The sequence below is a fragment of the Zophobas morio genome, unplaced genomic scaffold (genome assembly GCF_036711695.1).
Source record: "Zophobas morio isolate AGI-343-1 ecotype UQ-CSIRO unplaced genomic scaffold, CSIRO_AGI_Zmor_V1 ptg000277l, whole genome shotgun sequence".
NCBI lineage: Eukaryota > Metazoa > Arthropoda > Insecta > Coleoptera > Tenebrionidae > Zophobas > Zophobas morio.
The window spans coordinates 374268-400354 of NW_026972381.1; the positions used below are offsets into that span (position 1 = coordinate 374268).

A 26087-nucleotide genomic window follows, 5' to 3' on the forward strand; every position below is an offset into this window, starting at 1 on the left:
TGCTCCAAGGCCTGCGATACTTTGTACTCACTATTTTCATTAAATGTTCATCAGATTGCTTACCATTAAGAAAGTATAACGGAAAGATTTTCCTAATTACTATAATATTTTTTCTACGGCTCCCCAGTGTAAAGACCGCCTTCCCTTTAGTTGCATTCAATTAATATCTTTTAGCGTAGATCTCATGAATAATCTTTAGCGAGTAGAGAAGTAACTATGCTGGGAAAGGGTGCACCTGCGCACAAGCACAGGGCTATATAATAGCATTTTTTAAACTGCTGCACTAGTAAGTTTGAACTCTTCTCGCCCTACACTAAGCTAACAACAAATTTCATCATTTCCCAGTTATTAACGGAGATAATTTTACTTTAAAAGGCACCATTTTAAAGTTCATGTTTAAGTTAAACTACATATTTTCTCTTGTGAAACCGTATTGGCCACTGCGTAGGTCAGTGCCTGCAGTAGTGGCATTTTGTCGAACGATTTGTTTCGGCTCTGACCATAATATTTTTAACCTTGTGATTCTTCGTTCAGCATTAAACACTCTGCACTTTCGTAAGGATTCCTGATCCGTGCAAAAGAGGCCGAAAAAGATCGTTCCTATATATAAAATTCGCTTCCCCCGTCGCTTTTATTCCTGACGGTTGTACGATGGTTGCGGTCTGGTAAAGGAAATAGAGTTCCATCCGAAGGTGGAATGCAAGGCGAATATGTAAGTACCTACCTCGGATCATGTCACCCTCTACCGTTGAACAGGTTTACCTAAAAATTTGAGCTGATGCTGCTCAAAATGTTCTAAGTAATTATCATCCTTTCAACCATGACTATAGTACCTTCTTGGGTTTAGCTCTGTTTTAAGGGTTTCGTTGTACTTTAAGTCGTAGGTTGTGTGACGCAACTTATCGGAAGATACACTCTTAAACTTGGTAAAAAGACGGCGTGGGCTTAGTCCTTTGGCAGGTTTTATCTTACCTGTAACATGCAAACAATCATTTATCAGTAGTCAAATTCCTAAGGCTAACTCCTTCGTTTTAATTTACTCTACTTGCTTAACACGACTGTTGGCTATGTTGCTGGAAACCAACGGTAAACACAAAAAGAGCTCACTACTCTTCACTATTGTTAGAAAAGCTTAGCGTTGAGGACAGCATCGCCTATCGGATTGGTTTTTTTTAGCTGCCGCTATGAAATATCTGTCGTAACCAACATTAAAACTATTAAAACAAATTGGTGAAAACAGCTAAGTCGGGCATAATACACTACTTTAAGCAGCAATTAGGTTCGGCCGAAAGCGTTAGAATCGAGAACTATGTGATGAGATTCTAATAACACGAAAGTTCTGTTCCGGAACCATTATTGCAATCAACTTAAAGTTAACATAACATCAACGAAACATCTTGGATTAATGTGAGCTACAACAGTGACGATAAGATATACATTCGATGCGCCTTGATCTTCTCTGTCGAATGAATACGAGTTGTATTATATTATTAGCTAGTACTCTTTATATACCTGCTGCGGATCCCGCCCGCATTAGTTTATATAGTACTAACTAATAACACTATATTGCACAAGTTCTTTAGTAAACCTGCTTAACAGAAGAGGGTGATACGACCAGTATAAGGTTAGTTTACTTGTGAACGACATTACACTTTCGGATGGCAACCTGTCAGCTTCCTTAGACCGTAACCCGCGGGAGGCCTCAAGGAATAATACAAAGGCTGAACGCAAATATTATATATAGGCACGATCTTCTTTGTGCGCTTTTACTAACATGTCCCTGAGGATGGGACAGGAATCCTTACGAACATACAGTGTATATAAAACTTGACGAAATCTTCGAGATATAGCTCCGGCCAAATTCGAAAATTATCAAATAGCGCTCCTGCAAAGAGCCCAGCCTATGCAGTGGCCAAGGTGGTTCAACTATAACCAACCAAGGTCTTACCTACTGCAGTCGCAGTCAAGTTAAGGATGCTTAGCTAGTCCCGTCAAAGTGGAAGTCAAAAATGTTTAAGTTAAAGGCACTGGACATGCAAGGAAGCATCGACCATGCAAGTGCTTAATTATTAGAGTTAACAGCATTAAATCATGTATATTTTTATAAATGACCTGAAGAAGTTCAAAATTTTCCTTTTATGTTTTAATGCAGACTTGAACTACATTATTCGAGTTTTCAGCTCGTAAAAGCTTTGACCAGTAAGCTATTTAAATTTAATTTTAGAAAGAATGCCGGTATGTTTGCGGCTCGCTGTTAAAGTTAGTATTGAAAAGTACTTTTTACAATGCTAAATGATGAAATTGGTTGATATACTGTAGACTAGTTTTACCATGGCTTTGTGAGGCGTCTTTTATAAAAAAAATAGTCCTCTATTCGTCTCAATTAATTGTAAAAGGAAGCACTTTAGATTCGTTGCTTAACCAATTGACTTACGAAGTGCTTCCATTACCAGCCTGCACAGTTGACAAATTCAAGTATATTTAATTGTATTTTAAACTTTGTATTTGATTTATTATTTAATTATTGAGGTTTAATTATTAATACTAATTTATTTATTTCATTTTATTTTACTTTATTTATTTTATTTTATTCTATTATCTATATATTGTAGTATATATGCTTAGATTTGGTTGTATTAAACTTTGTTACTTTTACTGTTTGTATTACAGTTTTATAAAATTTAATTATTTATTGTTATTGTGTTACTTCAATAGTGAGGTCTCACTAGGTACGTCTATTATTCAGGCCGAGGCAATTAGACCTTGATGGTAGTACCTTCATACAAAGTTAAAAGTAGATTGAGATTATTGGTACCAAGTTGAATTAAGTTTAAAGCACAAATACTTGTTTGTAAGTTTTAATTTAATTGTTTTTATTGAATTATTTTTTGTTTTAATTCTATTGCATTATGTATTTATCTAAATTTCATAATTATCTAACTATAAGGGTGTCTACATACATTGATTTACCGTAAAGCCTTGCTTAATAGAACAAAAAACGTGCTAAAATTGACTAAGAAAGTAAGAGCCTGGTACTCTTAATGACTCAATTGTTAAATTAAACTACACATGGTTGTCATATTTAAATTGTTTAGCAACAGTCGGTCAGTTTTTGATAATAAGATTTTATTGTTGATTTATTGATTTGGGTTGGTTGAAGCTATCTTAGTAACTTCAGTTGCACATTTATATAGTACCTATTACTATCTATTACTACTATTGCTCATAACTATGCTAAAGTGTACTATAACTAGGATGAGGCTAGTATTAGAATCAGTCTATTAGTTTCCACTTTTACCCTAGTCAGTCAAGTTAACCGTATTTTAGTTTATTGTATTACCGTACATCACTTTTATTAATTTGAATTTATTTTTATATTTTTATCGTATTCTCTTGAATTCAATAAGATTTAAGTTAAAAAAACCTGCTAGTGACTTGTTATTACGTCAATGAAGTTAGCAACCCCTCGCTGTCCAGGTCTTGGGACCAGTTTTTAATGCTAGGAAAGAAGCACGAGATTACTACATAACTCGAAAGATATTCATAAAGAGGTAGCGGAGCCTTGACGTTAACTCTGGTTCAAATTTAAGTAAAAAACCAAGATTACTTCCTAGTTTTAGATAACATTACTAGTTTCTATCAATTCGATTGGTCCACCTTGGAGGACTTGGTTATCCCTTTTTCATTGTAGACCTTTAAGCAAAGTCTTTTCTAAAGTTCTACTTTAGTAGAACAAAACTAACTAACTAGCACTCTAGAAATGATAGCTAACTAGCTCGTACCGCCAAAGTAGAACGAAAAAACAATAAGATATAAGATTAATTCCATCTACATAGCCAATACAGCAAGCAAAGTTACATATACTAATATAAATATAAAGTATTAGTTTTTGTCATTTTCTTCGGGCATAACAATAAGAAATTAAATAATTACGCAAAGTGATAGTTATCAGTTTTAAACCACTAGTTTTTACCCAGCTAGAAAATAAATTAACCTTAGTTTCATATGAAAAAGAAGGATAAATGAAAAAAACCACATATATTGGGGCTAACCAATCACTATTTTTTCTCTAATTTTTGTTTAATAGTTATTTATGATTAGGCGTCACGGGGCTTATAAACGCTAACTTGTTTTTACCTAAACAGCGTTATGCATAGTTTTGTTTTGTTTTTTGTTTAATTAATGCTGCCACTTTAATCTTGGTTTACCTGATTTGAGCGCTCTAAATCCATATTTTTAACCAACCGACTAGTAAAAGAAATTTTTATTCTGTGCTTGTCATAATAGTCCATAACAACCAGGTAATATTGGTGGTACTTAAAAAAAAAAGTTAGCCTTAATGGGGGTAAACTGTTAGATTTTCTGTTTATAAGGTTCTGAAAAACTTAAGTTTACGTCGATTCTCGCTGTTATGAGTAAAAATAAAACTGAAAAATTTTTCATTGTCGCTCCGAGTTTACTTCTGGGATTTTTAGGAGGTTTTGGCTCTGCGCTATACCTTTTTTACTTCAAGACAGAAAAACATAAACATGAACTTCTTACTGGCAACTATTTCGGAGTTTTTGATAAGCTTTCAGGTTCGCCTAGTATTGAAAGATTTGGTTTACCTATTTTCGGTCAGCTCCAGCGTTATCCAACGTATACCTCCTTCTTTGATTTCCGTTTAAGGTAGGTTGCTCTTTTTACAAAATTCTGTTTTTATCACCTTATATAAAGTTCTCCATATAATATATACTTTAAGGGTTTTATTATTATTTTTAAAAAATTATAAAAGTTTAAATACTTGGGTTGTTAATGGAAGTGTTAGTAACTAGTAAACTCTACGTTTAAATTAGCCTTTAGTCCTTACAAATTATTAAAATTTTAAAGTAAGCTTACCATAAATATATCCCTTTTTTGTCTCTGTTAAACAAATAACCATACTTTTTAGAATTCCGACCTTTGTTTTGGAACATGTAACTAAAGCCGACATTGAAGGATCTGCAAAACGCCCAAACTCCTTTTATGAAGATAAAACTCTTCCAGCTCTTTATCGGCCAACCAACTCGGATTACCGACAACTTAACCAGAACGCTACCACCCAGAGGCATTATTTTAAGAATTTTTTTTTTATTAACTTTAAGGTTTGTGTTGCTTGATAGAAAGTTATCACGAGGGCACATGGCCCCAGCTGCTGATAGTAAAATTTCCCAAGAAGCTATGAAGTCAACTTTTTACTTGGGTAGTGTCTTGTCGAGTGGAAATCCCCTTCTCTTTCCCGTTTTAATTCCTTAACTATGGTTAACGTGGACATCCTTCTAGGTTCTAACGTTCTTCCGCAAGACTCCAGTATGAATGTAAGGCTATGGAGCACTCTCGAATCCTTTATTAGACAACTTGTACTTAGCGACAAGTTCAAAAACGTTTACGTTGCCACCGGTTTATATTAACTTCTTAGATATTTTTTACTTAGACCAATTGTGTCATATAATAAGGACCTTTGTTCCTTCCAAAGTACGATGAGGCTAGTAAAAAAAACATCGTTAAGTATGAAGTCGTTAGCGAAAAAAATATCGCCATCCCTACACACTTATATAAAGTAATGTCGCTCCCCAATTTAACTTTGTTTTTGCTAGATTTTATCTATACTTAACTTAATAATAACTTCAGCCTTATGTCCCATAAAGGTTGTTTTACTGGAAACTCTGGATAGTAAATTAGAAATTGGCGCCTTTGTCATGCCCAACGAGCCAATAGACTCGGATAAGACTTTGTCGGACTTTCTGGTATCCCACCTGCCCACGTGGCTCTAAGCGCTTTTAATAACTTTTGGTGTAGGTCCCTGTAAGCTTTCTAGAGTACGCTTCCGGGCTACAGCTCTATCCAAAACTCATAAAGACGTTGAGTACGAGTTATTTCGCCCTTCTCGGCTCTGCCGTGCGGTGCGACTCACTCTTGGCTGTCTAGCCAAACCTGAAGACCCTCTTGTCCCGCTGGCGCCATACAACCTTGCGGAGAATTTGTGTCAGCTTAACGACTGTAATATACCCAGGACGGGTCCACTGTCTCATTGCAAAAGTCTTCTCGGTTTGTCATTAGTTTTTAGATTTTTCTTATAACATATATAGTTGCAATAATTACTTTTTTAAGAGCTTTATATTTCTTCAATTTAAAGTCCTAATTTCTCTGCACTGTGTTTACTTATCTTTCTACGCCAGTACTTAACACTTTTTAATTAAGGCAAAGTAACGGCAGCGTCCAATATAGACCAACTACAAACTGTCATGATCGAGGCATCTCAAAAAGGTTTTAAGAAGTACTTTCGAACTTTAACCTGCTTAATTTTTTTTGCAGATTGCCATAAAGAAGCAAACTTTAAAAACAGTTACGATAAGAAATTTTCGGAACTTCAAGAATAGTAGCGCTTTTAAAAGTGCTTCTGACGCTTCTTACTGAGTCTAAACTTTTCTTAAAATTTATAAGCTTTTTAAAAAGTGAAACGCCCCTCTGAGTGTAATAAATCTTTTTATAATTAACTCTGTTAAATAAGCCGTGATACTTATTAACGAGCATCCTCTCGTGGAATATCATCATATGACGAGCTTATCTACAATTCTGACTCCAATACCTCTGTGGTAGAAAGATATTATTAGTATTGTTAAGTAAGAAAGCATATGAACGAAACAGTTACCAAAATGGCAGTGTTTTTTCTAATACCCATCCTCCTTTTTTTTAACTTTACGACTAAATTAATTTTGTGTTAGCGCGCCTTAACTTTATATAGAGAACAGCAAATAAATAGTATTGCATAGCATATATATATAGTAATACCTTTAAAGAGCAAATTAAAGCGAATTTAAAATTATTTATAACCAGCGGAAGAGTCTCCACATCTCCCACTAACTGTCAAAACATTTAAACAGAAAAGAAAGTTTATAGGAACATGCACAATAGTAAAGAATTAAGTAATCGAAATGCTCTTAAACACAACTGCATGTTTCACTATTCCGATGAAATTAACACTAAACATAAAGTAAAATAATATTTACATTGTAATTGATTCCTCTTTTATGTTGGCTGAATACAAGATATATCTTTTATAAAGAGAAGCATTTCCACACGAGTATCGTTGTATTTCTCTATTGAAAGCTCATAACAATAAAAAAAATGCTAGATCAGCTCTATTAGAAAGAGGATTAAAATTTACAACCGCTCAGATTAGTTCCCAAAAAATAAATTTGAGACAGCGATTGGTAGAGTAACTCTTTTATCACGGAGGGCCCGTATCTAACTCTTAAAAAGGGTTAGGTTTTTAACCCTTCGCTAATGTGCTGGAAGATAATGGCACCATTAGTGCCCGAGGGTTATGGAAGACCTCCCTCCCCCCCCATATATATAGTTTATTTTTCAAATAATTTTCTCAATTGCCATACTTAAAGATATACATCTCTCTACGGCACTTGTAGCGCTCCACTAACTGCCCTCTGATCACCTCCCAGTTATTCTCGATTTAGGGGGTGAGAAGGACACACTAAAGACCGTTACCCATATTTTAATCGACTGGGACAAATATACTAGTGTATTGGAACCACGCTGCCGCTGTGTCCGTCATTACCTTCCCGCTCGCCCTGCTGGATGATACTGTTGCCCTTTACGAAACCGCACTAAAAATGGCTCACACTACCGCCGGACTGCCTGTCTGACGAACTGAAGGTACTTATCTGCCAACATCGACGTCTTATTCAAGTAGCCATGTCGTCGCAGAGCGCCGAAAGCAAATTTGTGCTTAGTCGACTTCACAGGTTCATTGAAAAAAAGCTATTGGCCCATTTCAAAATAACTGGGAGAGCAAACTGCATCTTCTGGTATCACAATCAGGCAGCAGCAACCGCCCCTTCGTGAAAGTAATATAGTGGCTGAGGATAATGGAGGTAAAGCTTCGCTTTTCCCCAATTCCTTGCTGTCCAATAAGTGCAGTGCCTTCTGCTCATTATACTGCTAATGATGATGCGTTCTCTCAGCTTAGCCTCACCCCTTCTCGTTAACTACGAAGCGCTACCTAAACGAGAAGAGCTTGACACAATGGCGTCACTAATGAGATGCTGAAGAAAATCCCATTAGTAGGGATGCGGTATCTTTATTTTTAACTCCTTGCAAAATCTTCAATGCTCCTTAGTGTCTTTCCGAGTCGATGGAAGACGACGATCGTTGTGATGCTTACCAAGAACACTTAAACCGGAGTCAGCATTTAGCAAGTACCGACCCATCAGCCTACTGTCAGCGGCTGGAAAAGTGGGTGAGGCCGCCCTTGCTGACTGGCACCGTGGTTGGAAGGTTACTATAAATGCGATGAAGAGTAAAGTCAATTAATTTCAAAGAAACGCATCCCTTTCTTGACGCTCTTAACCTGTAATGGCGTGAAGAACCCAAGGTGGTCTCAAGTAAAATACTTGGGGCTCATCGTCGACAACAAAATTCCCTGGCGGCCTCATGGACTATGTAATGGGGAAGGTTAAGGCAGCAACCAAGGCACCTTATCCTTTACTTTGCGGTAAGGGTAAGATTTCTCTGCGAAACAAACTGCAATTGTATTTGTCTTACAGCCAATAATGATATAAGCGTCTGACGCTTGGATCTGAAACTCCACTGCAATAGAGTCGGCACTTCAAGGGCGACAGAACAATTTCTGCGTGTTCTGACAAAGGCGCCGTGGTCTTTGGGAAGTGAGGCTCTTCGCCGGGGCCTTTAGCTGGACCCTTTAAACATTATTTTCCAACGCCATGCCCTGGCCCTTTACGACAGGTTCACCAGGCACACTAATCTCCTGCTGGTAAGCGAACTTAGAGCTAGGGGATGTGGCACGTTGCTTCAGCCCAAGTGATGCGCTTAAGCGCTAAATTTCTTTTTTTTGTTAATGCTGAAAAATATGATACCCTAGGTGATATTTGTAAATATTTACGATCATTTTAATTGAGAGCTCAGGTATTCAAAGTTTTTAACTCGATCGAACACCAGGAACTGCCTTTATAAATAAATAAATAAATTTTCTCAACTGGGCTTTTCCCTTCTGGCTGAGGGCACAATGTCGTGGAGGCCTAGCTGGTAGTAGTGTTGGTCAGTGTCTCCAGGTAGCCTTGAGCCTTGTGTCTAAGGCTGCCGCTCCCGGCGGTGGTTTTTTTTAGCGGTTTTCCACCACACTAGCCAAAGGGTGGGAGCCCAGGCCCGATATTTTCCGCTTTTTCAGTTTTTCGGGACAGTCATTATAGCTCTCTAAAGAGCGTATACTGGTGGGGCACTCGTGACCCAACCCCTGCAGAAGAAGGAATCCAGAGTAAGCGGCTTAAGATCTGAGGAAGACTGACCGTAGTATGCCAGTGCTTAAAAAAAAATTCTCAATTTTGAAGTATTCTACTTGTATCAGAAATAAATAGGGGCTTATACACAGAAATTTTTTCAAATAACAGATTATTTTAGTGGGAAGAACAACCATTATTATTAAAAATTATAAAAGATTTTAATGTTAGGCTGATAGTTTCGAGCACTAGTATATTATAACATAAATATATATTATAGGAAAATCAAAGAACTAATAGAAAACTGGTATTTTTTTTTTGATAATCTTTAAGAGCTTGAAAATACAATCCAAAAAAAAATTTGGTCAACGCGTGCCAAATCGCTTATATTTAATAAAAACAGTAAGTTTACCCGAGAAAAGTATAGAGACGCCATAAAAAAACCTATAATTATTAAAAGTCAGCACATTTTTCACTACAAATTTGCATGATCTAAACATGGGAATATGGCACCTTCATAGATATAAAAGGTTTTTGTGGCTTTTGCAAGCTCATTCCGAACATCTAAAACTTGTTTTCTGTCTCTTAGCTTGAAGTTCTTCAGCTAGCCTTTCTTGGCGTAAATCGCGGTGAATTCAAGGGTCTCCGCTTTATTTTTCGATGGTCCTCTGAAACGAAGTACCTAACTTTACTATAAATAAATGACTTTCTTTGCCAAAACCTATAGTATTTGTTTTCGTATATTATTTACGCATTGAAACCAGTTGTGTTGAGTAGAGGCTAACTAGTGTCAAGGCCCACCAGCTGCAAATTCTTGCGACATAATTCGCAGCTAGTTCATCAAACGTATTCACCCCACCCTTTGTCAAGTTGTAGAATTCTAATATTCTGTAAGTTGCTTAACAAAATTTTTCAAGATCTACTCGTCCGTGTGGAGTAGTGTAGAAAACAGAATTACTTTTTTATTTTTTTTAAAACCCTTAATGTTAAGTTAAATAGCCAACAAAGAACTCTACATTGCCTTATCTCCTATTGACAATAAATTTCGAGGATTGAAATCATTTTCTTCTTTTTTATAGTGCCTACAGATGTAAGAAAGTAATTATCTATAATTCAATCAGTGGCTTAGCTGGTAAATCAATTGTTAAACGTAATATTCCTTTGGTACCCTTGGCAGGATTAACAAGTCGTTCTACTACACCATAAGTTTTTGCGTTAAAACGAGCAAAAAATTTTAAAAAATATTTCGACGGTTAATTAAGAATACACTGACGAAAAACGAAAAACTCGACCCGAAATGCTTCCAATTTTTTATTTACTGAGCTATTCTCTAGAACCATAACAGTTCTGACATTTTTTATCAAATAGATCATAAAGGGCTTTAATTGCCGTTATTTGTTAATTTCGCTCTTTGAGCTTTATTTTAATATTATTAAAACGCATGGAGCGTATATTTGTTTTGACTAGGTGGTTTTTAATAACTCTACTCCACTGCCAACCGCACACCAAAATCACCCAGATTCTGTTTGTTGTTTTTATACAACCTAAATAAAGTAAGACTACTAGTGCTTTCAACTCTGCTGCAGCATCGTTTGCTTGTGATACTGTCAGTAAATTCACATTTGTGTTTTGCGCGATAATGTTCAGCATCTCATCAGTGAGAAATAAAGATCAAGGCTTCAGAATCTTGCCCGTTTATTGCAAATACTTTCATTCCGGGTAAAAGGGTAATATTTTCTGTGTTCTCACAATTTTTTGGGTAAGTCTCTAGAGTATCTGACCTTTTTCACGTCAACATAAAAATCTTCAATACCTTTGGGTTCTAAAAATTGCATCTTATTTTTCTTCTTCTCCTTGTACTTGAGCTTTCTTGTTTCTTATATCGAACAACGGTATTTCCCCTTCGCCGACTGATTCATTGTCAGCCTCCAATTCATTATCAAATAGCGCTTCAAACTCGTCCCATAAAGTCTGAAACCCGTGGCTGGTCCTGTGCGTGAGGCATCTTTCAAAAGGTGTATAGCTATGTTTGTAATTGCAAATGTGAAAAGTAATATTAGTCAAGTAGTACCTTCAAAATCAATTTTATAAAATCCTATCGGGTTTAGTGTACTGGGGGCCATAAACCCCAACGGCGACCAAACTTTTACTTCAAGAGTGCCACTTTATTTGACTAAAAATATTTGATGTGCCAATTTTTCATTTCTTTTTTATTCTTCTAATATATGATGCATATGTACCTCTGCCCACTATTTTTTCTGAATTGAATAGCAGGTTAAAGTTCTAACTTCTTAAATTTTTTTTCGGTCCACTGGTGTGTATGTCACTGCAGTGAGAGGGGGGCGGGGAATAGAGGGAACCGCGTGCCACATCAAATATCTTCGCGTGACATGGGCGGGCCACCCTTGTTACCCTAACTAACTTTGATAAAACTGAATAGAGAATTATTAAAAAAGGTCAGTTTATTAGTTGGTTACTCCTCTCTATATATAAAATTTCGGATTCTACTGACCAATGAACTTCGAGATCTCGTACAACGAGCTTCCTTGTTTTGTTTTAATTTAATTTAAATGTTTTGGGTTTTCCAAAAATTAATTTTTCTCATCCAATAATCTGGATTGCTGTTGAAATTCTATATTTGGCAATTTTTAATTGATTTTCGTGTTTTAGTTTGTGCTTATCAATACGTAACACACAACTGACAGAAAGAGGCATCGGATAAATGCGTCATTGCATCTGACCCAGCTTTTGTACTGAGCATGTGCGGACCATTAGGGACTGCTTCATATAGTAGCGAACGAAGGAACAAGATTAATCATCGCTATGTAAGTTATATGGTAGCAGTTAATGTTCAATGGTAGTCATTATCTAAAAGGAAATAAGACTAGGGTATCTCATACCACCCCCACTAACACTAACGAAGGGTTAAACAATCTGGAATACTTTTATGATGACCAAAAAAAAGGTAAGGAGTCAAAGAGGGTTGTAAACCACAAACCCTTTTAACTGATGGCACTATTGTTAGTATAAGTAATACTCTTTTATTATTAAAAATTTTCATTTAAAGTTATAATTTAATTTAGTAAGGTGTGGTGGTCGCCTATATAAATAACAGTGAAAGGTTTTATGATTTAAGTAAATGACAATTATTCCTATTACAGTGATTTTCAGCTATTCTTGGTATTACGCACTTACTATATTTATAGAAATTTTTTGAGTTCGTGTTTGCGATGTTTTAAAAAATTTTTTAAACCGAGTAACTCTTGCAAGAATTCTAAAAAGGGTTTTTATATTAGTTGCAAACTATGTTAGGTATCCTAAGGACGACCCCCATGTAATAGAATTTATAAAAAAAAATAAAACAAATAATAGAATAAAGCTTAAGGGTCTAATTTATTATTAAAACTTCGTGGTATATATAAAAAAAACAGATTCGGAGAACCAAACTATATTGGTGCCGCCACCAAATAAAATCCTTTATCGTTAATTAAGTTAGTTTTCAAAGTTAATTTTGTTTTTATTTTCTTGTTATAACCTCTCCATATAATTAGATTTTTAATTGAAAGTAAAGCTCAATTTAAAATATATGTTAGTAATCTTTCATGTTTTGTTTTAATAAAGGTATTCTTAAAATGCCAGCCTTACTTAAGGTTTTCGGGTATTTGAGTTTGGTATAGTTGTCGCGCTGAATTTCACTTTTGACGTAATGGTATTCTATGTCTACGTGTCTCCTTTCATTGTTAGATGCATCACACTTAATGTTTTTGACTGCTTCATTGCCGCTGCAAAATGTTTTATCTTGGTTATTATATCAGGTAATATTTTTTTAATTAGGTTTCATTTGCTATCGTTTTAATGAAAGCATTTCTCATTGCTGTGTATTCAGTCTTGCAAAACAATTTTTGTTAGATTTTTAATGAGTGGAACTGCCATTTATGAGGAGTATATAGCTCATAGTTTAAAATAAGCGAAGTATTAGCCATGACGCATGGCATAGTAAGCAATATGTATTTCTTCATTCGTTATCCATTCGTTATTAATCTTTAAAGATTTGTCCTTTTTTGCTATATAAAAAACTCAAAACTCCTTTGACAGCATTTATATGAAATTCATCACTACTGTGTAAAATTCTTTTGAAGGAAGTTGCAGCGTATGCAATATTAGGTCTAGAGTAATCTGCTATACTTCTAAGTGAACCAATGAGAGTGTGGTATTCTTCATTTACTTCTTCTGTCATAGCTGGGTGGCCATAGTTTAATGTTACTAGTTAACGAGAAATGTATAGTAGGCTATTATTTATTGATATCGGACCATTAGCTAATTGCTCAATTTTTCTGTTGGTGCATATGTATATACCCATCTTGTTGTTCCAATCAATGCCAAGAGTTCTGTCGGTTAAATAAACAGTTTTTAAGTTAAAGTTCTTTTCATAATGTATAAAAATGAATTAGCAAGTACTATATAAACGTCTACACATATTCCTATCTTTGATTTCATATCATTTGGATAAAAGTTGCAGTCATCGATTAGATTTTGTTTATATCCATTTTTATTTAACCCTTGGGCAAAATCTTACTATAAAAGTCCGGCAAAATTATAGGCCATATAAAGCAACTAATTTATAATAGACACTTTTTTTTTTTCTGTAGTGTTCTTCCAACAGAATCTGTGTATGATTAAGTACGTCTTTTTAAAAGGTATTCCCGAGTCTAGTTATGTATTATTTTTCATCCGACATACCTACCAATAATAAGTTGGGTTTAAATTATTATTATATATAGCTTTCCTCCAAAAAATTTAATTTTTCGGTAAAATAAGAGTCAAATTTTTGTTTATTGTCCGGATAATGTATGTCCTCTATCATTTTTTTTAAAAAATTTTTTGTTTATAATGTAGTAGGGGTAAGCAGCCGTATCAAGCACAAGCTCATCACGACCATCGTTATTCTCAAAATAGGTTATGCGCTAGTTTTGTAAAATTTCCAATTTTGTCGTGTATTTTTCTTTAAGCGAACACTCTTTGTACCATCAAATCCCTTTAAGACGTGAATTGTTCGTGGATGTGTGGTCACCGGTTAGAATAATCTTCCTAATTCCATAGTAGGCACGTTATTATTATTTTTTATTTAATTATTTAGTATTTGTAAAAATAACTTTAGCCTGTCAAATGGTTTATCTTCCTCTAGGGAAGCGATAATCTTATTTGTAATCTGCTTCCACTGGTTTGTTGCTGTAATGTTGTTCCCGTAATATTTTGTCGTTTTTATTAACCATCATCAGAGTAAAATATGAGTGTGATAGTTTTAATGACTCCAGCAAAATGTCCCATTGGGCCCTTCCGTTTTTTGATGATACATTGTTGACCATTTGGTTATTAGCATTGCCTGGTTTTTTTTTAAAAGTTTGAGTGCTTACTTCTTTTTTTAATAAAACCGTTCGTCTTAGATTATTCATGAAATGACCAAAGATTTTTTATAAATGCTTTTTTTTCTACACCTTGGATATCTTCTTTCGGTTTCACCACATCGAGTTTAGAAATACCATTCTTATATCTTCATTTATACTATTTAAGATAATTTGTATACTCAGTGCAGGACGACCCCCGACCCCGCCCCCCTAGGGCCTCTCCCTCTCTGCACTCAAATTAGTGCACGTCATTAGTTAGTTAGCCATTTTGGTCAATTAATCTTAATGAATAAAATTTTTTTAGATAGTTTAACTTCTTTTTAGAAGATTTTACACGTGGCGGTTAAGGAGGAGAGATTATTGGCTAAAATTTGGCTTTCCTTTACAGGCTTGCACCTCTTCATTCTAGTTTAACTTTTGTGGTGTCGTTGTTTATAAAACTGTTAAAAGTAGGTGTGAAGCTGATTCATAATTACTCGCACTAGTTAATTTTTTTAGCGAATTTTCTTTTTCTTTTTAAAAAAACGAGAATATAAATAAAAAAAAGTTGCAAAAGAGAAGTAAGAAAAATGTTTCTAACCTCAAATACTTGGCTTCAAACTTTTGCTGATTATAAACTTAACCATGAAAAGAAGTTAAGGCTTAAATTAACAGATTGGTGTGTATCCGCATTAGACAAAAACAGGCTTTTTCACATTGCTCAGAATGGCACTCTTTCCGAGTTAGAGAGCTTAATAAAAAGATTTAAGTTGACTGTACACCAAGGTTAATTTGAACTTTTATTTGAAAAGTTATGCTTTGTTAATTTAAACTTGTAGAGATGATTTTTTTTAATAAGATAAAAGATGATTACGACTGGACCTTATTAATGGTTGCAAGTGTGGCAGGTAATATAGACATTGTGAACTATTTATTGAAGAAAGGAGTGGATGTACATCACCAAGACAACCAAGGGCGTAACTGTTATCAACTAGCTCTTCAAACTAAACAGCATACTGTTTGTCAAGCTTTAGAAGAATTTGTATGTGGACCCAGAAACCTTGCGGTTGAGGATAAGGGAAGCACCTCAAATGTCTTGGTTAATCAACTGAGTCTTCGCCGCAAAATTGCCCTAAATAACCTGAGAGCAAAATGCAAAATATGCAACGAGCACATGAGGCGAGTCCATTTATTGTAATAAGCAGTTTGAATTAACCTCCTTTTTTATAGTCTGGATTTTTATCTTCAGAAACATCGCTACACCGCCATCCATTTATTTAATTTAAATAAGAATAATCCCTCTGAAGAAACATTAAACTTTCCTGTTTCGTCTCTTGGTTACAAGCTCCTTAAAAAGGTAATTATTTTGCAGTACTTGGGCACCTTTTTGGTATCGAGTTGTACTTCTTCGAAGGAGGGCTGGAGTGAAGTAGGCGGGCTTGGAAGTAGTGGACAAGGAATCCTCTACCCTATTAAGACTATGCTTAAACGCGATAAGCTTGGTTTAGGTGAAGTTGGTGAATTTTTTTTTTGTGGTTTACTATAGTTATGAAACAATTTAGGAGTCAAGACAAAGTCGCATGTCAAAAGGATAACTCATTTTAAACCTGGAGATATTAGCGCTATCAAAGGTGAAGTTTTTATATTAAAACTTATTTGTGTTAACTCGCACACAAAATAGATAAAAACCCTTTTAAAAAGGAGCTAGTTTATACCAAAAAAAAACTTCAAAAATGTGAGGAACTGCAAAAAAAGAAAGAAATTGAGATTCGGAGATGTCTTAATGAGTTGTAAAAATATCCTTACGTGCTCGTCCACTTCTTTGTTATGTACGTCAAATTTGTGTTTGCAAGAGTTTACTGAAAAATTAAGAAGTTTGCCTTAGACATTGAGTAATTACGCCGCTTGCTATATAAAAGTAAAATTACGCAAGTAAGGGCAAGCGTCGAGGTTTATTTCAGGCTAAACAATTGCTTGCGGTCGTTTCCGTGGGTGGAAACGTCCCTACCAACGAGCGAACGCTGGCCGCTAAGTTGGCGATGGCTTGGGACACTTTCAAGGAATGTGCGTAATAACACGTATAAAGTGATACGCAACATAGACTTTCATTGGCGGTGCTGGCCGCAATCTGCTACAGTGATACACTTAAGTTGGCGTGGTGAGCCAAAAGGGGTTAACAATACACATGCGTCCCTTTATAGCAGACAAGACTGGGTGGTGACGCAATTCGAGCGGCGGTTGACCAATGAAATTTGGCAGAGGCATCGTCCGCGTGATGGCTGCCATAGGAAAATGAGATGTTTATCTAGAGACGTTGCGGTCACCGTGTTACCTGAAGCCAAGACGTGCATGACAGAGACGAAATTGGCAACCACATTTGCACGTAAGTCAGAGTTGACTTTCAATAGACTTTTCACATCCTCGTCCTGACCGAAATCCATGCTGCCGCAGAGAAATTAATATATTTTTATTATAATTAAACCCCCTTACTTTTTTAAAAACATCTTGAATAGCTCTATTTCGTCAACTAATTTTTCCACGCAGTTTATAATATTAGAATATTTTTTCTCATTAAAAGTGCCGTGAAGCAAGGAAAACTCGTTCTTCGCAAAACTTAATAGCTATAAAGTTATAAACACTTGACAAGATTTAAATAAAGCAGTGGATTTTGGTTACACAACCATTTTTTCATATAGCAGAGATCTCCGAAAACTTTTAAAGTCCTTGTTCAAGCTCTTATCTAGAGTTTGCGGGTCAATACTTGTAGCTTTAACTAGCAAGCCGTCCATGGCTCTCAAATATGACATGGAGATCTGCCTATGAATAACAGGGAGAAACTACAATCGACAGACCTGGAGTCATAAAAGTATACCTTAACAAGTCTCCTAAATGCAGTCTTACTTTTATTCTGGCGACATATGGCCAGAAGAGAATGTTAACGAGTACAGAGCCAATAATCCCTGCGGGCCGGAAAAGATTACCAAAAAAGACTGCAAAAAAGAAGCTGTTCCACCTACTATTACTAGAGTGACGCGGCGGTAAAAGGCCGTCCATACAGGCAAAATTTCCATAAAGTGGTTGTAGCTCACCAATGCGAACGTGAGGGCCCAAATGATACCGCAGTAACTGAACGTCGTGTGCAGTTTGATATGGATGCACAGAAAAAGCGTCAAGAAAAGAACAAAACCAAAAGCGATAGCGTTGTTGGTTATGGTTAAAACAACAGCTAAAAGTTCTAGAGGGAAGTTATGGAAAAACCAAGGCAAACAGGATACACTACCCGCTGAGAGGCCCCCCAGAAGCGTGCCGGCTAAACGGTGGCCCGCTGAAAGTGAATAGTGAAACACAGAAAAGAAGAGAAGTGGTGTGAACCAAGTACCTCTTCTAATGCCCGAGCCAACGATGGGAGACGTCAGCAGAACGAGAGTGGTGACGGAGACCCAATACCACCGCCACTCATTCAGAGCGATCGCACCGGCGGTTCGCAGATAACAAGGAAGGTGGCTTGATAGAGCACGGTTCAGCTGAGCAGATATTGCACTGCTGTAATGTACACTTACAAAAGTGACACCGCCAGCGAGGACTTAATAGCAAACGTCGCTTCCGGACGGCTGAGAAAAAGAAAAGTGTTTCGGAAAAAATTTGCCGTAACCGCAAGAAAACTGTCTTGCTGGCTTAAAAGGAGGCTCGTCCTTGTAGGACTACTCACAAAATTCCTTATATGAAAATTTTGTGGATAGGAATATAGTAAATCCGCAGTCAGAATTTTAACTTGCTTCGCTAAACTGAAGAAAAAAAGGGCATATTAGAAGGGCAAAAGTTAAGTTTTTGAATTTCAATTGGCCAAAGTATACTCCTGAGAAAGACGCCTCTAATATACTAAAACTGTAGAGATTTCCATATAAGGCCAAAAACGCGAAGTGACAGGTAAAACAACCTCAGCTTTTCACCGTGAAGAAACTCTTGAAAAAAACAAGGACAGCGACTGCACTCCTTGACTACCTCAGTCAACTGAACCTGTAAGAGTACCAAACGAATGCATTGGCAATTTAAGGACCCTAGAAGCTGTGGAAAATACCGCAAACCACGTGGAGGAAAAATTGTTTTCCTTTACTACATTGCCATTCAGTAGCAAATTCAGGGCAGTCTTGGTATTAACAAACTTGCATTTGCTACTCAAGAGGTTCTCAATCTAAACTACTGTCTATGAATGGGGGCAGGGAGGTTTGCTTGCGCTTAAAGGTATGTAATGACCTCTGCATCGAGCGAAGAGTTCCCGTCGTGAGACCTGCTGAAGGAAATCTGCTCCACCGACTGAGAGCCTGTAAAAAGTTAAGGTTTTAACAAGATGACCACAAAGCAAAAGCTCTAAAGTACAGTGAAGTAGAAGGTCGCTGATCTCTCCGACGCAGCCATCGAAAAAGAACCATGTTTGAGGGTTGGAGAGCGCTTCGACGAGATTAAGTAAGAGGCTATTGGTAATATACAGAATGGCGTAACAGCAGTGATGGACAAGAGCAAGGGACTTCTTACCGCAGAATCAAGAAAAAACTTCTTTGAAAGTTCTCGAGGTGTTGTGCTCGGCTTAAGGAGGTTGAGAGACTGAGCCTGGCAGATACCAACGGGCGTGAGGGGGTGTTAAAACAACCTTTCTCAATTAATAGACCTTCTCTGCAAGATTAATGGATCCAGCCCGTTAAATACAGCAAGAGCTTTAAAAGCATCTAGGAGAAATCGAAGAGGAAAATGTAAAGTCTTAGCAATAAATATCTTAACAACAGACAAAGTTTTGGCAGCGCAAGATAAATCTATACAATATATATTTTTAAGCTACTTTCACTCAGTTCTTTAGTCTTAACAGCCACTGTAGAAAAGCATTCCGTCTGAAAAACATCGTCCGACTCTGCAAAGTGAGTCAAACAGAATTTTAAATAAATAACGCAGACAATAATGTATATTAGTAATTTGATAACATATATTTTCAATAACGGAAAACAGAAGTTTAGAGTTACTGATGTTATAAAGATGTTAAAAAAGAGTACCGGCCGAGGTCAAGTTATAAGATAAGAGGTGATGTTCGCGAAGGAGGGTCGAAACCTCTAAAAAGACGGTGCTGATTCGCGCCGCAGCAGTCTCTATTAAGGTCTCGAATTTCCTTTGCTCTGTTTTATGCACATCTGAAGCATCGATTAATACAGAAGAACAAATAACTAATAACGTAATTACAACTATAAAACTGCAAGCTGACGCAAGGCAGTAAGTTGATTGCCACAGCCGTAAATATGGACCAGCCCATGGATAGGAAAGGCCGCTTCACCAGCGAATAAACGTCCTTCACTAGTAATATTCAAAAATTTATATAGAATCTACATTGTTAAAACACTAAAACCATGTTTAGTTTTTAGCGCAATTCTATTAATGGACAAAGTCAACGGTAAAGATAGAAGCATGAAGAGCAGACAAGGCTTAGCCAGCTTAGAAAATCTAATCTTATCGTAATAAACAGTTTAGAAAAACAGTTGATTTAAGACTAAAAGACATAAGATACCATTAAATAAAAATAAAGGGAAAAACTTAAAGTCATAGAAGAAAAGGTCGCCAGTGCTGAAGAGACGGTATCCTGAAAAAGGCAAAGTAAAAGAAACAATCTCGAAACCGAAAAGATTGTAACAAGCGTTCAATATTAAAACCTTTAACAGAATCAGTGTTAATATATAAATTGTTGAATAAAGCAAGCTAGAAAGCATAAAAACTAAGTTTAAAGCAAGAATCCATATTTGTTGGACGTTAAATCTTTTTTCGACCTGGTTTTAAAAGTTGTTAGTTAAATAATTTATATAAAAAGAACTATTAAAAAATATCAATAAATAAATAAGGTAGTATATCTTTTTTTTTTAAAAAAAAGAAGTTGACATTATTTTTATCAGGTTAAGAATTTGCGAAAGCAATTACTAGTACACGCTTAAACAACAAAAATTAAAAAAGCAAATGTACTTTGATGCTATTTGTCAATAATAGCAAGTGTAAATATATAAAGGATTATAAGAAATTACAACTAGATATAAATAAGTTACTACCAGTATCAAACTTAGCAGAAAGACCCATATATCAAAAGGAAAAATTCGATAAATTGATAAACCAAAACTAAGAAAAGTCAAAAGTGTGCCAATAAGAGTAATATGCAATTTTTTTATATAAAAGTAAGTAGCAAAATCGGAGGCTAAAAAGCAAACTTTACAACTTTTCATTTAATCATCAATATGGCGCTACCGACTCTCTGCTAGTACTATAAGCAAGCACACTTCAGGCCTCTTCGCTGCCCAATTTCACATTCCTATTTTTTTTTAACAACAGCATACGACGACCACTCCTCGTGAGAGACCGCTAGACACTCCTTTTCTGTAGGGGTTAAGGGCACGGTGCGCACCACCTGTACTGTCGGAGGTCACCCTCAGGCTACTACTAACCTTTTAACTCTTAACCTAACCAAACCTTATTAGTAAAATAAGAGGGCTGTCCGGCGATAAAAAACTTAGGGTAGTAATACTCATTTTTATAACTATAATATTTTTTATTTTTTAATATAACCTCCTTTTTCAATACACCCTCACCTGGACCTTGCAGTTGTTTCTACCCCACCATAAAAAATATTCCGAAATTTTGTTCGCTGATTGCTCATCTACAGCCGACCTCAATTCTTTTACATCGTATAATTTTCTGCTACATAGCGCCTTTTTTAATCTTTAAACTAGTAAGAGTCGCTTGGAGCCAAATCTGGGCTGTAAAGGAAATGGTTAATTCTCTCGAAGCCCATTTCTTGTATAACTTGCTTTGCAACTTGAGCTGTGTGAACTGGCGCGTTGTCTTGTAATAGGAGAATTCCTTTGCTAATTAGTCCTTGCTTTTCTCATCAATGGCCTGTCACAATTAATTAGTTAAGCTAACTTAACATTGACCATTCGTCTTTCTTCCCCTAAGGAGGTGATCCCCCTAATCTAGTACCGTGCTATACCAATATATCATTGCTATATACTTCATAGCCACTTCTTGAACCTTGAACTTGCACGGTAATTTTTTCTCTTTTTTATCCTTTTCAAGAACTCTTGTTTGGGTTCTAAATAGTACTGATAAATTCATGTTTCATTACAGGGTACAATGCGATGACTAATTGAATCCAAATCATTTTCACATTAATGAAGGTCAGTTCGCTAACCTTCCACTCTTCGCCCTCAATATAGCTGGGTTAGCTTTTGGGGTACCCGACGAGCGCTCACCTTGCTCACTGTTTAACCTGACTATGAGAGTTTGTCCGACACACTTCCTGCTATTTTGTTCTTCTACTACCTGAAGAACCAATTCGACGGTCTTCAAAGGCTAACTTTTCCACTTTTTTTATAATTTTTCTTCTGTAACGCCCGTAAAAGATGGCCTTGTGTGCTCATCGTTTTTTAGTGGCTCTCGCCCTTCGTTAAACGGCCTAATTTACTTTTTGACCGTTGCATATGACCATAGCACATTGTGCATAAGTGGTCAATAATTCCTCTTTTTTTACTTTCGCACAGTTACCTCTTTTTACAAGGTACTTTATTACAGTACTATATTCAAATCTTAAAATGACGAGGTTCCGCTAGACATGTAGAAATTTGTATGACGTTTACTCAAAACTGTCACATCACTCATAATCTAATTTCACACATCAGCTCTTAACATGTGTGTACAGAAATAGTACAAGTTTTTTTTTAAACACCTCCTTTCTAAAGGAGGCTCACACTTTCTGACGACAGAAATATAACCTTCATATTCCGCTAGGGGTAAAAATGTTAGAATTACTTTTAGTTAATAACCGAAAACACTTTAAAAATAATTCTAAGCAAAATATGTAATGTGCACTGCAAGTTAGCCTCGGGCCTACATAGTTTAAAAATTTGCTTATTGTTTAAAAGGGCTTCGGAAACATTATTGTACTCAAAGCAAATTTAATAACCAACAAATTCGGAGCCTAAAATGATTTACTAAAAAAAACTGGCGTGCCAACACACACAAGGAAATAGATAAAGAGGGTAAGAATTAAAAAAAAGTGTTTACATAGATAGTTGGCATAGCTTTATGTTTGCATTTGATATTTTATTTGGAAAAGATTAATTTTTTAAAAAAATTTTTAACATGCAAACAACATGACGTTGCCAATGTAGCTTATGTTAGCGCCCAAGATATTGGGTATCGTACACAACAACTAATTAAGCAGTTAGCCCTTTATACCTCTTTGGAATGATTATGTCTGTGCTCTTTGCGGAATTACTGGTTAGGCGCCACTGGAAGGTCTAGAGCTTGATCCTTTCCTTGTTGCTTACAGATTTTTAACAGCTAAATTGACTAGGAAATGGCAAAGATTTTTTTTCCTGTGCTATCAGCACATTGTGATAAAAATATAAAAGTACTAGATGATGTCCTCCATTGAAAAGAGGATGGGTAAAAGCAAGGAGCCTTGGGTCACGCCTGCCTTAAAAGTCCCTATTAACTTGAGTAGCCCTCTACGATTTTAGTAAAATAAAGAAACGCTTGCTAAACTCCATCAAAAGCTGTTTCAATGTCAAGTGATCTCTTTGTAAACCCAAATAAGTTTTCAGGGATGAAATGGTTCTGCTCCACAAATTTCTGTAATCGTTAGAATATAACTTGTTTTTGCTCCTTTACCACTCGCAGAATAGTAGATTTATTGAGCGATAGCCGCGTTTTGAGGAGGGGGTTTCTCTCTAAATTTTAGAAGGGGGTACTTTCCATTGATTCCAAAATAGTAAAGAGCAGAGAATGGCGTTAATAACCAAGCGCACTTTATTCAGTGTTTGTATATTCGAATGACGGTATTTTCCTACTTGTCAAGAATGAGACCTGTATGAAATAAATTTCCTATATGTAGGAATATATTAGATGGCAATAAAATAGGAGACAATTTATTGAATTTTCAGTAACTGGAAAGCTTCTACTGACAGTTTCGATTGTTAATCTGCTTAACGTCGAGACGAATACATTTTATAAAGTCATTGTCTAATACACCAGCAAAACCCCCCGTTTAAGAATGAGTGCGGAGCTGGTTGGTTCCAAATAGCTAATCACTTATCTTTGTTAGTTATTAGGGTTCCCCCATTCTGCTGTTTCGTAACAATTTTTAACACTTTTGGTCATTACATAAAAATTACGGTGTTAAATGCAGAGGCAACGGCTATACTACGTTGACCGTAAAAATTAAATATATCGGGAATTAGATCGTTAAAGGCAATTGATTAAATAAAATCTCTGAATGGGCAAAGTAATCTTTTACGCAGTACTGCTACACTTTTTGTAATCGGGCATTTTGAAGATATTTCCGGGCTTCAGATTTATTCTTTTACAAGACTAAATTAATTTTTTTTTGGATTTACTGTAACTCCTCTCTTTTGCATCATAGAGCATGAATGTTCCAGAATCGATTACGAATGTTTTTCTATGCGTTCTTCTATATAACCATAATGATTTAAAAGTTCATTAAGCAAAAAAATATTGTCTTTTTTTTCCTTAAATTTTAATGGTTTTTCATAAACTTAACTTCGAGGAGAGCTTCTTCTTTCGCTAGGGAGGTAGATGCATCTTTTGGGTGTAAGCGTTTTTCCGGATAGCAAATACATCCTCTATAGTTTGCAGTGTGGTTTCTTACGACACTAAGCACATTTTAAGGAATTCTGGTGTTATTATGCACTAAGATGCTGGCAGCAAAACATCGAATGCTTCTCGTGCTGTTCTTCAGGCTATTCACAATGGTTTAGAGAGGTAATAAACTGAAGTTATTTTACAAAATGCTTCAGATCTTGTAGATTCACATAAACAAGTAGGAAGAACATTCTTTTGTCTCATATTTCCTAGTTAAACGACTTTTAAGGGGTGAAATCCTTTTTTTCGTAGATCATCCTTGAGCTATGTTTCCTTCATAACTAAGCTATTATCTTTATTGAGCTTACGATGTCCACATACCCACGGACATTAGCTTGATTTTAGACTTTAACTGGAATTAAGTTCGTTCAATGAAAAGTTTAAATGATGCCGAGTCAGAGAAGAAGAGAAAGTTTGTGCATATTTAAGGTAATAGCACTAAAATATTACTTAATTATAAAAAATTTTGGAATTATTAAGTACTCACTTCTCTAGTAGTTGCTAGAAGTAAAATTCATAATTATAAATAGTAGGAAACTTTGTGGCTTTTTGAAAAGTCGTTAAAAATTGAAAAAAAAAAACTTTTATTCCATTGTCAGTAATCCCTTGAGGCTTAGTTGTCAACGGATACCGTTTTTTAAAGAGAAACTAATCCAGCCATTTATGCTAATAGCATATAACTATAGGTGTTATATATAATAATAGGAATGTGATATTAGTGTTAGACTAATAGTGGTTTTAATACTATCGGAAGTGTTATTACTATTGTCGTTGCTCATTAATACTGAGGGTATAATCGTAGTTGTCATTACTTCTATAGCGCATACCAGTATTGCCATTAATGGTATACTTTATATTACCTTTACTGATTTCATAATTGTTACTAAGCTACTATATAGTAAATAACTATTAGTAGCGATAACAGCGATAATAATTTTTACTGCTGCTTCATTGCAGTTTATATTTGGATGTTCTAGGGCTAAAGAATCGCCCATCTGCTTTTTTTTTTAAAGCATTAAAACAGGAATTTTTTACTTTTTTTATTTTAAACATCTCTTAGTTGCAAAATAATATTGTTGTTAGTTAATCGATGGTAGCTAATAACTCGGTCACCATCTAGGGTTAGGAGGAGGATGGAGTAGGTGGTGTAGTATGTTGTCATGGCTTAAAAATGAATAAAATGTAAAAAATAAAATATGAAAAAAACGTCTCCGATATTTATTTTGAGCTGAGTATATTTAATAACGTTTAATATTTAGTAAGCAAAGTTTAGCCGAAGGCTAACAGACAATAAGGTCACAGTCTCCCCTTAAGCAGGCACCAGCTCGATAATTTTTACTTTCTTTCTACCGCTTGCTCTGTTTTCCTTTCCAGTGCACTCTCTTTCGAATGAGTATCATGACCGTCCAAAAAATATTTGGGGGAGGGTATCGGAAGATTATTGTGCCCGGGCCCCCGTCATTCTGTTTTTGGCAGTGAAAAATCCCCAGAAAACACAATGAGGAGAGCTGGCTTCAAGTATTAGAGCCGAGGCCTCCTAAAGAATAATTTCTTATTAGTAATATATATATTTATAAAATAAAAATAAAATTTATGTTCATTTATTAATTCGGCAACATTTAATATTATTTTGCCGATATAATTATAATTTAACTTGGCGTTTTTTTTGCAAGTGGATAATCGCGATATCAGGGCTATACATATTGAACTAAAAATTTGCGCTTATCTTTTTATAATTCATTTATGC

The 26087-nt window shown here is 35.6% G+C and overlaps 3 protein-coding genes across 4 annotated transcripts; 2 read left to right on the plus strand and 1 right to left on the minus strand.

Moving 5' to 3' along the window:
• Positions 1-3980: 3980 nt before the first annotated feature.
• Positions 3981-6478, plus strand: LOC135119655 (endonuclease G, mitochondrial-like). 2 transcript variants are annotated; one of them, XM_064044054.1, is made up of 10 exons: positions 3995-4668; positions 4931-5086; positions 5142-5221; positions 5302-5418; positions 5475-5578; positions 5667-5765; positions 5818-5884; positions 5947-6066; positions 6220-6285; positions 6334-6478. In XM_064044054.1, exons 1-10 carry the CDS (start codon positions 4412-4414, stop codon positions 6396-6398), a joined length of 1131 nt encoding a protein of 376 aa, XP_063900124.1. In that variant the 5' UTR covers positions 3995-4411; the 3' UTR covers positions 6399-6478. The 2 variants fall into 2 exon arrangements, with proteins under 2 accessions (XP_063900125.1, XP_063900124.1); XM_064044055.1 differs by lacking the exon at positions 5475-5578 and having other exon boundaries at positions 3981-4668; positions 5302-5336.
• Positions 6479-15331: 8853 nt separating this feature from the next.
• On the plus strand, positions 15332-16450 carry LOC135119642 (G patch domain and ankyrin repeat-containing protein 1 homolog). The gene is made up of 6 exons (XM_064044033.1): positions 15332-15442; positions 15496-15835; positions 15887-16013; positions 16071-16164; positions 16219-16287; positions 16338-16450. Exons 2-6 carry the CDS (start codon positions 15498-15500, stop codon positions 16448-16450), a joined length of 741 nt encoding a protein of 246 aa, XP_063900103.1. The 5' UTR covers positions 15332-15442; positions 15496-15497.
• LOC135119650 (uncharacterized) lies at positions 16409-20125 on the minus strand. Its single transcript, XM_064044044.1, has 20 exons — positions 20046-20125; positions 19883-19993; positions 19699-19833; positions 19491-19559; positions 19323-19380; positions 19190-19264; positions 19034-19128; positions 18911-18978; positions 18735-18848; positions 18594-18673; positions 18217-18441; positions 18036-18160; positions 17937-17981; positions 17670-17882; positions 17529-17616; positions 17338-17473; positions 17147-17277; positions 16989-17098; positions 16585-16935; positions 16409-16515 (listed from the first exon to the last, which is right to left on the minus strand). The coding sequence occupies exons 1-19, from the start codon at positions 20104-20106 to the stop codon at positions 16802-16804; spliced, it is 2073 nt and encodes a 690-aa protein (XP_063900114.1). The 5' UTR covers positions 20107-20125; the 3' UTR covers positions 16409-16515; positions 16585-16801.
• Positions 20126-26087: the final 5962 nt, after the last annotated feature.

Excerpts from the sequence above, each read along its gene's own strand:
- LOC135119655 (XM_064044054.1), top strand. The coding sequence starts at position 4,412 with ATGAGTAAAAATAAAACTGAAAAATTTTTCATTGTCGCTCCGAGTTTA. Across the intron at positions 5,885-5,946 it reads AAAACTCATAAAGACGTTGA|CCAAACCTGAAGACCCTCTT; the intron begins GTACGAGTTATT and ends TTGGCTGTCTAG. Across the intron at positions 6,067-6,219 it reads TCATTGCAAAAGTCTTCTCG|GCAAAGTAACGGCAGCGTCC; the intron begins GTTTGTCATTAG and ends TTTTTAATTAAG.
- LOC135119650 (XM_064044044.1), bottom strand. The coding sequence starts at position 20,106 with ATGCTTCTATCTTTACCGTTGACTTTGTCCATTAATAGAATTGCGCTA. Across the intron at positions 19,994-20,045 it reads TGCGCTAAAAACTAAACATG|TGAAGGACGTTTATTCGCTG; the intron begins GTTTTAGTGTTT and ends GAATATTACTAG. Across the intron at positions 17,883-17,936 it reads TCTGGGGGGCCTCTCAGCGG|CTGTTGTTTTAACCATAACC; the intron begins GTAGTGTATCCT and ends TAGAACTTTTAG.
- LOC135119642 (XM_064044033.1), top strand. The coding sequence starts at position 15,498 with ATGATTTTTTTTAATAAGATAAAAGATGATTACGACTGGACCTTATTA. Across the intron at positions 16,014-16,070 it reads GTTACAAGCTCCTTAAAAAG|GAGGGCTGGAGTGAAGTAGG; the intron begins GTAATTATTTTG and ends ACTTCTTCGAAG. Across the intron at positions 16,288-16,337 it reads AGATATTAGCGCTATCAAAG|ATAAAAACCCTTTTAAAAAG; the intron begins GTGAAGTTTTTA and ends CACACAAAATAG.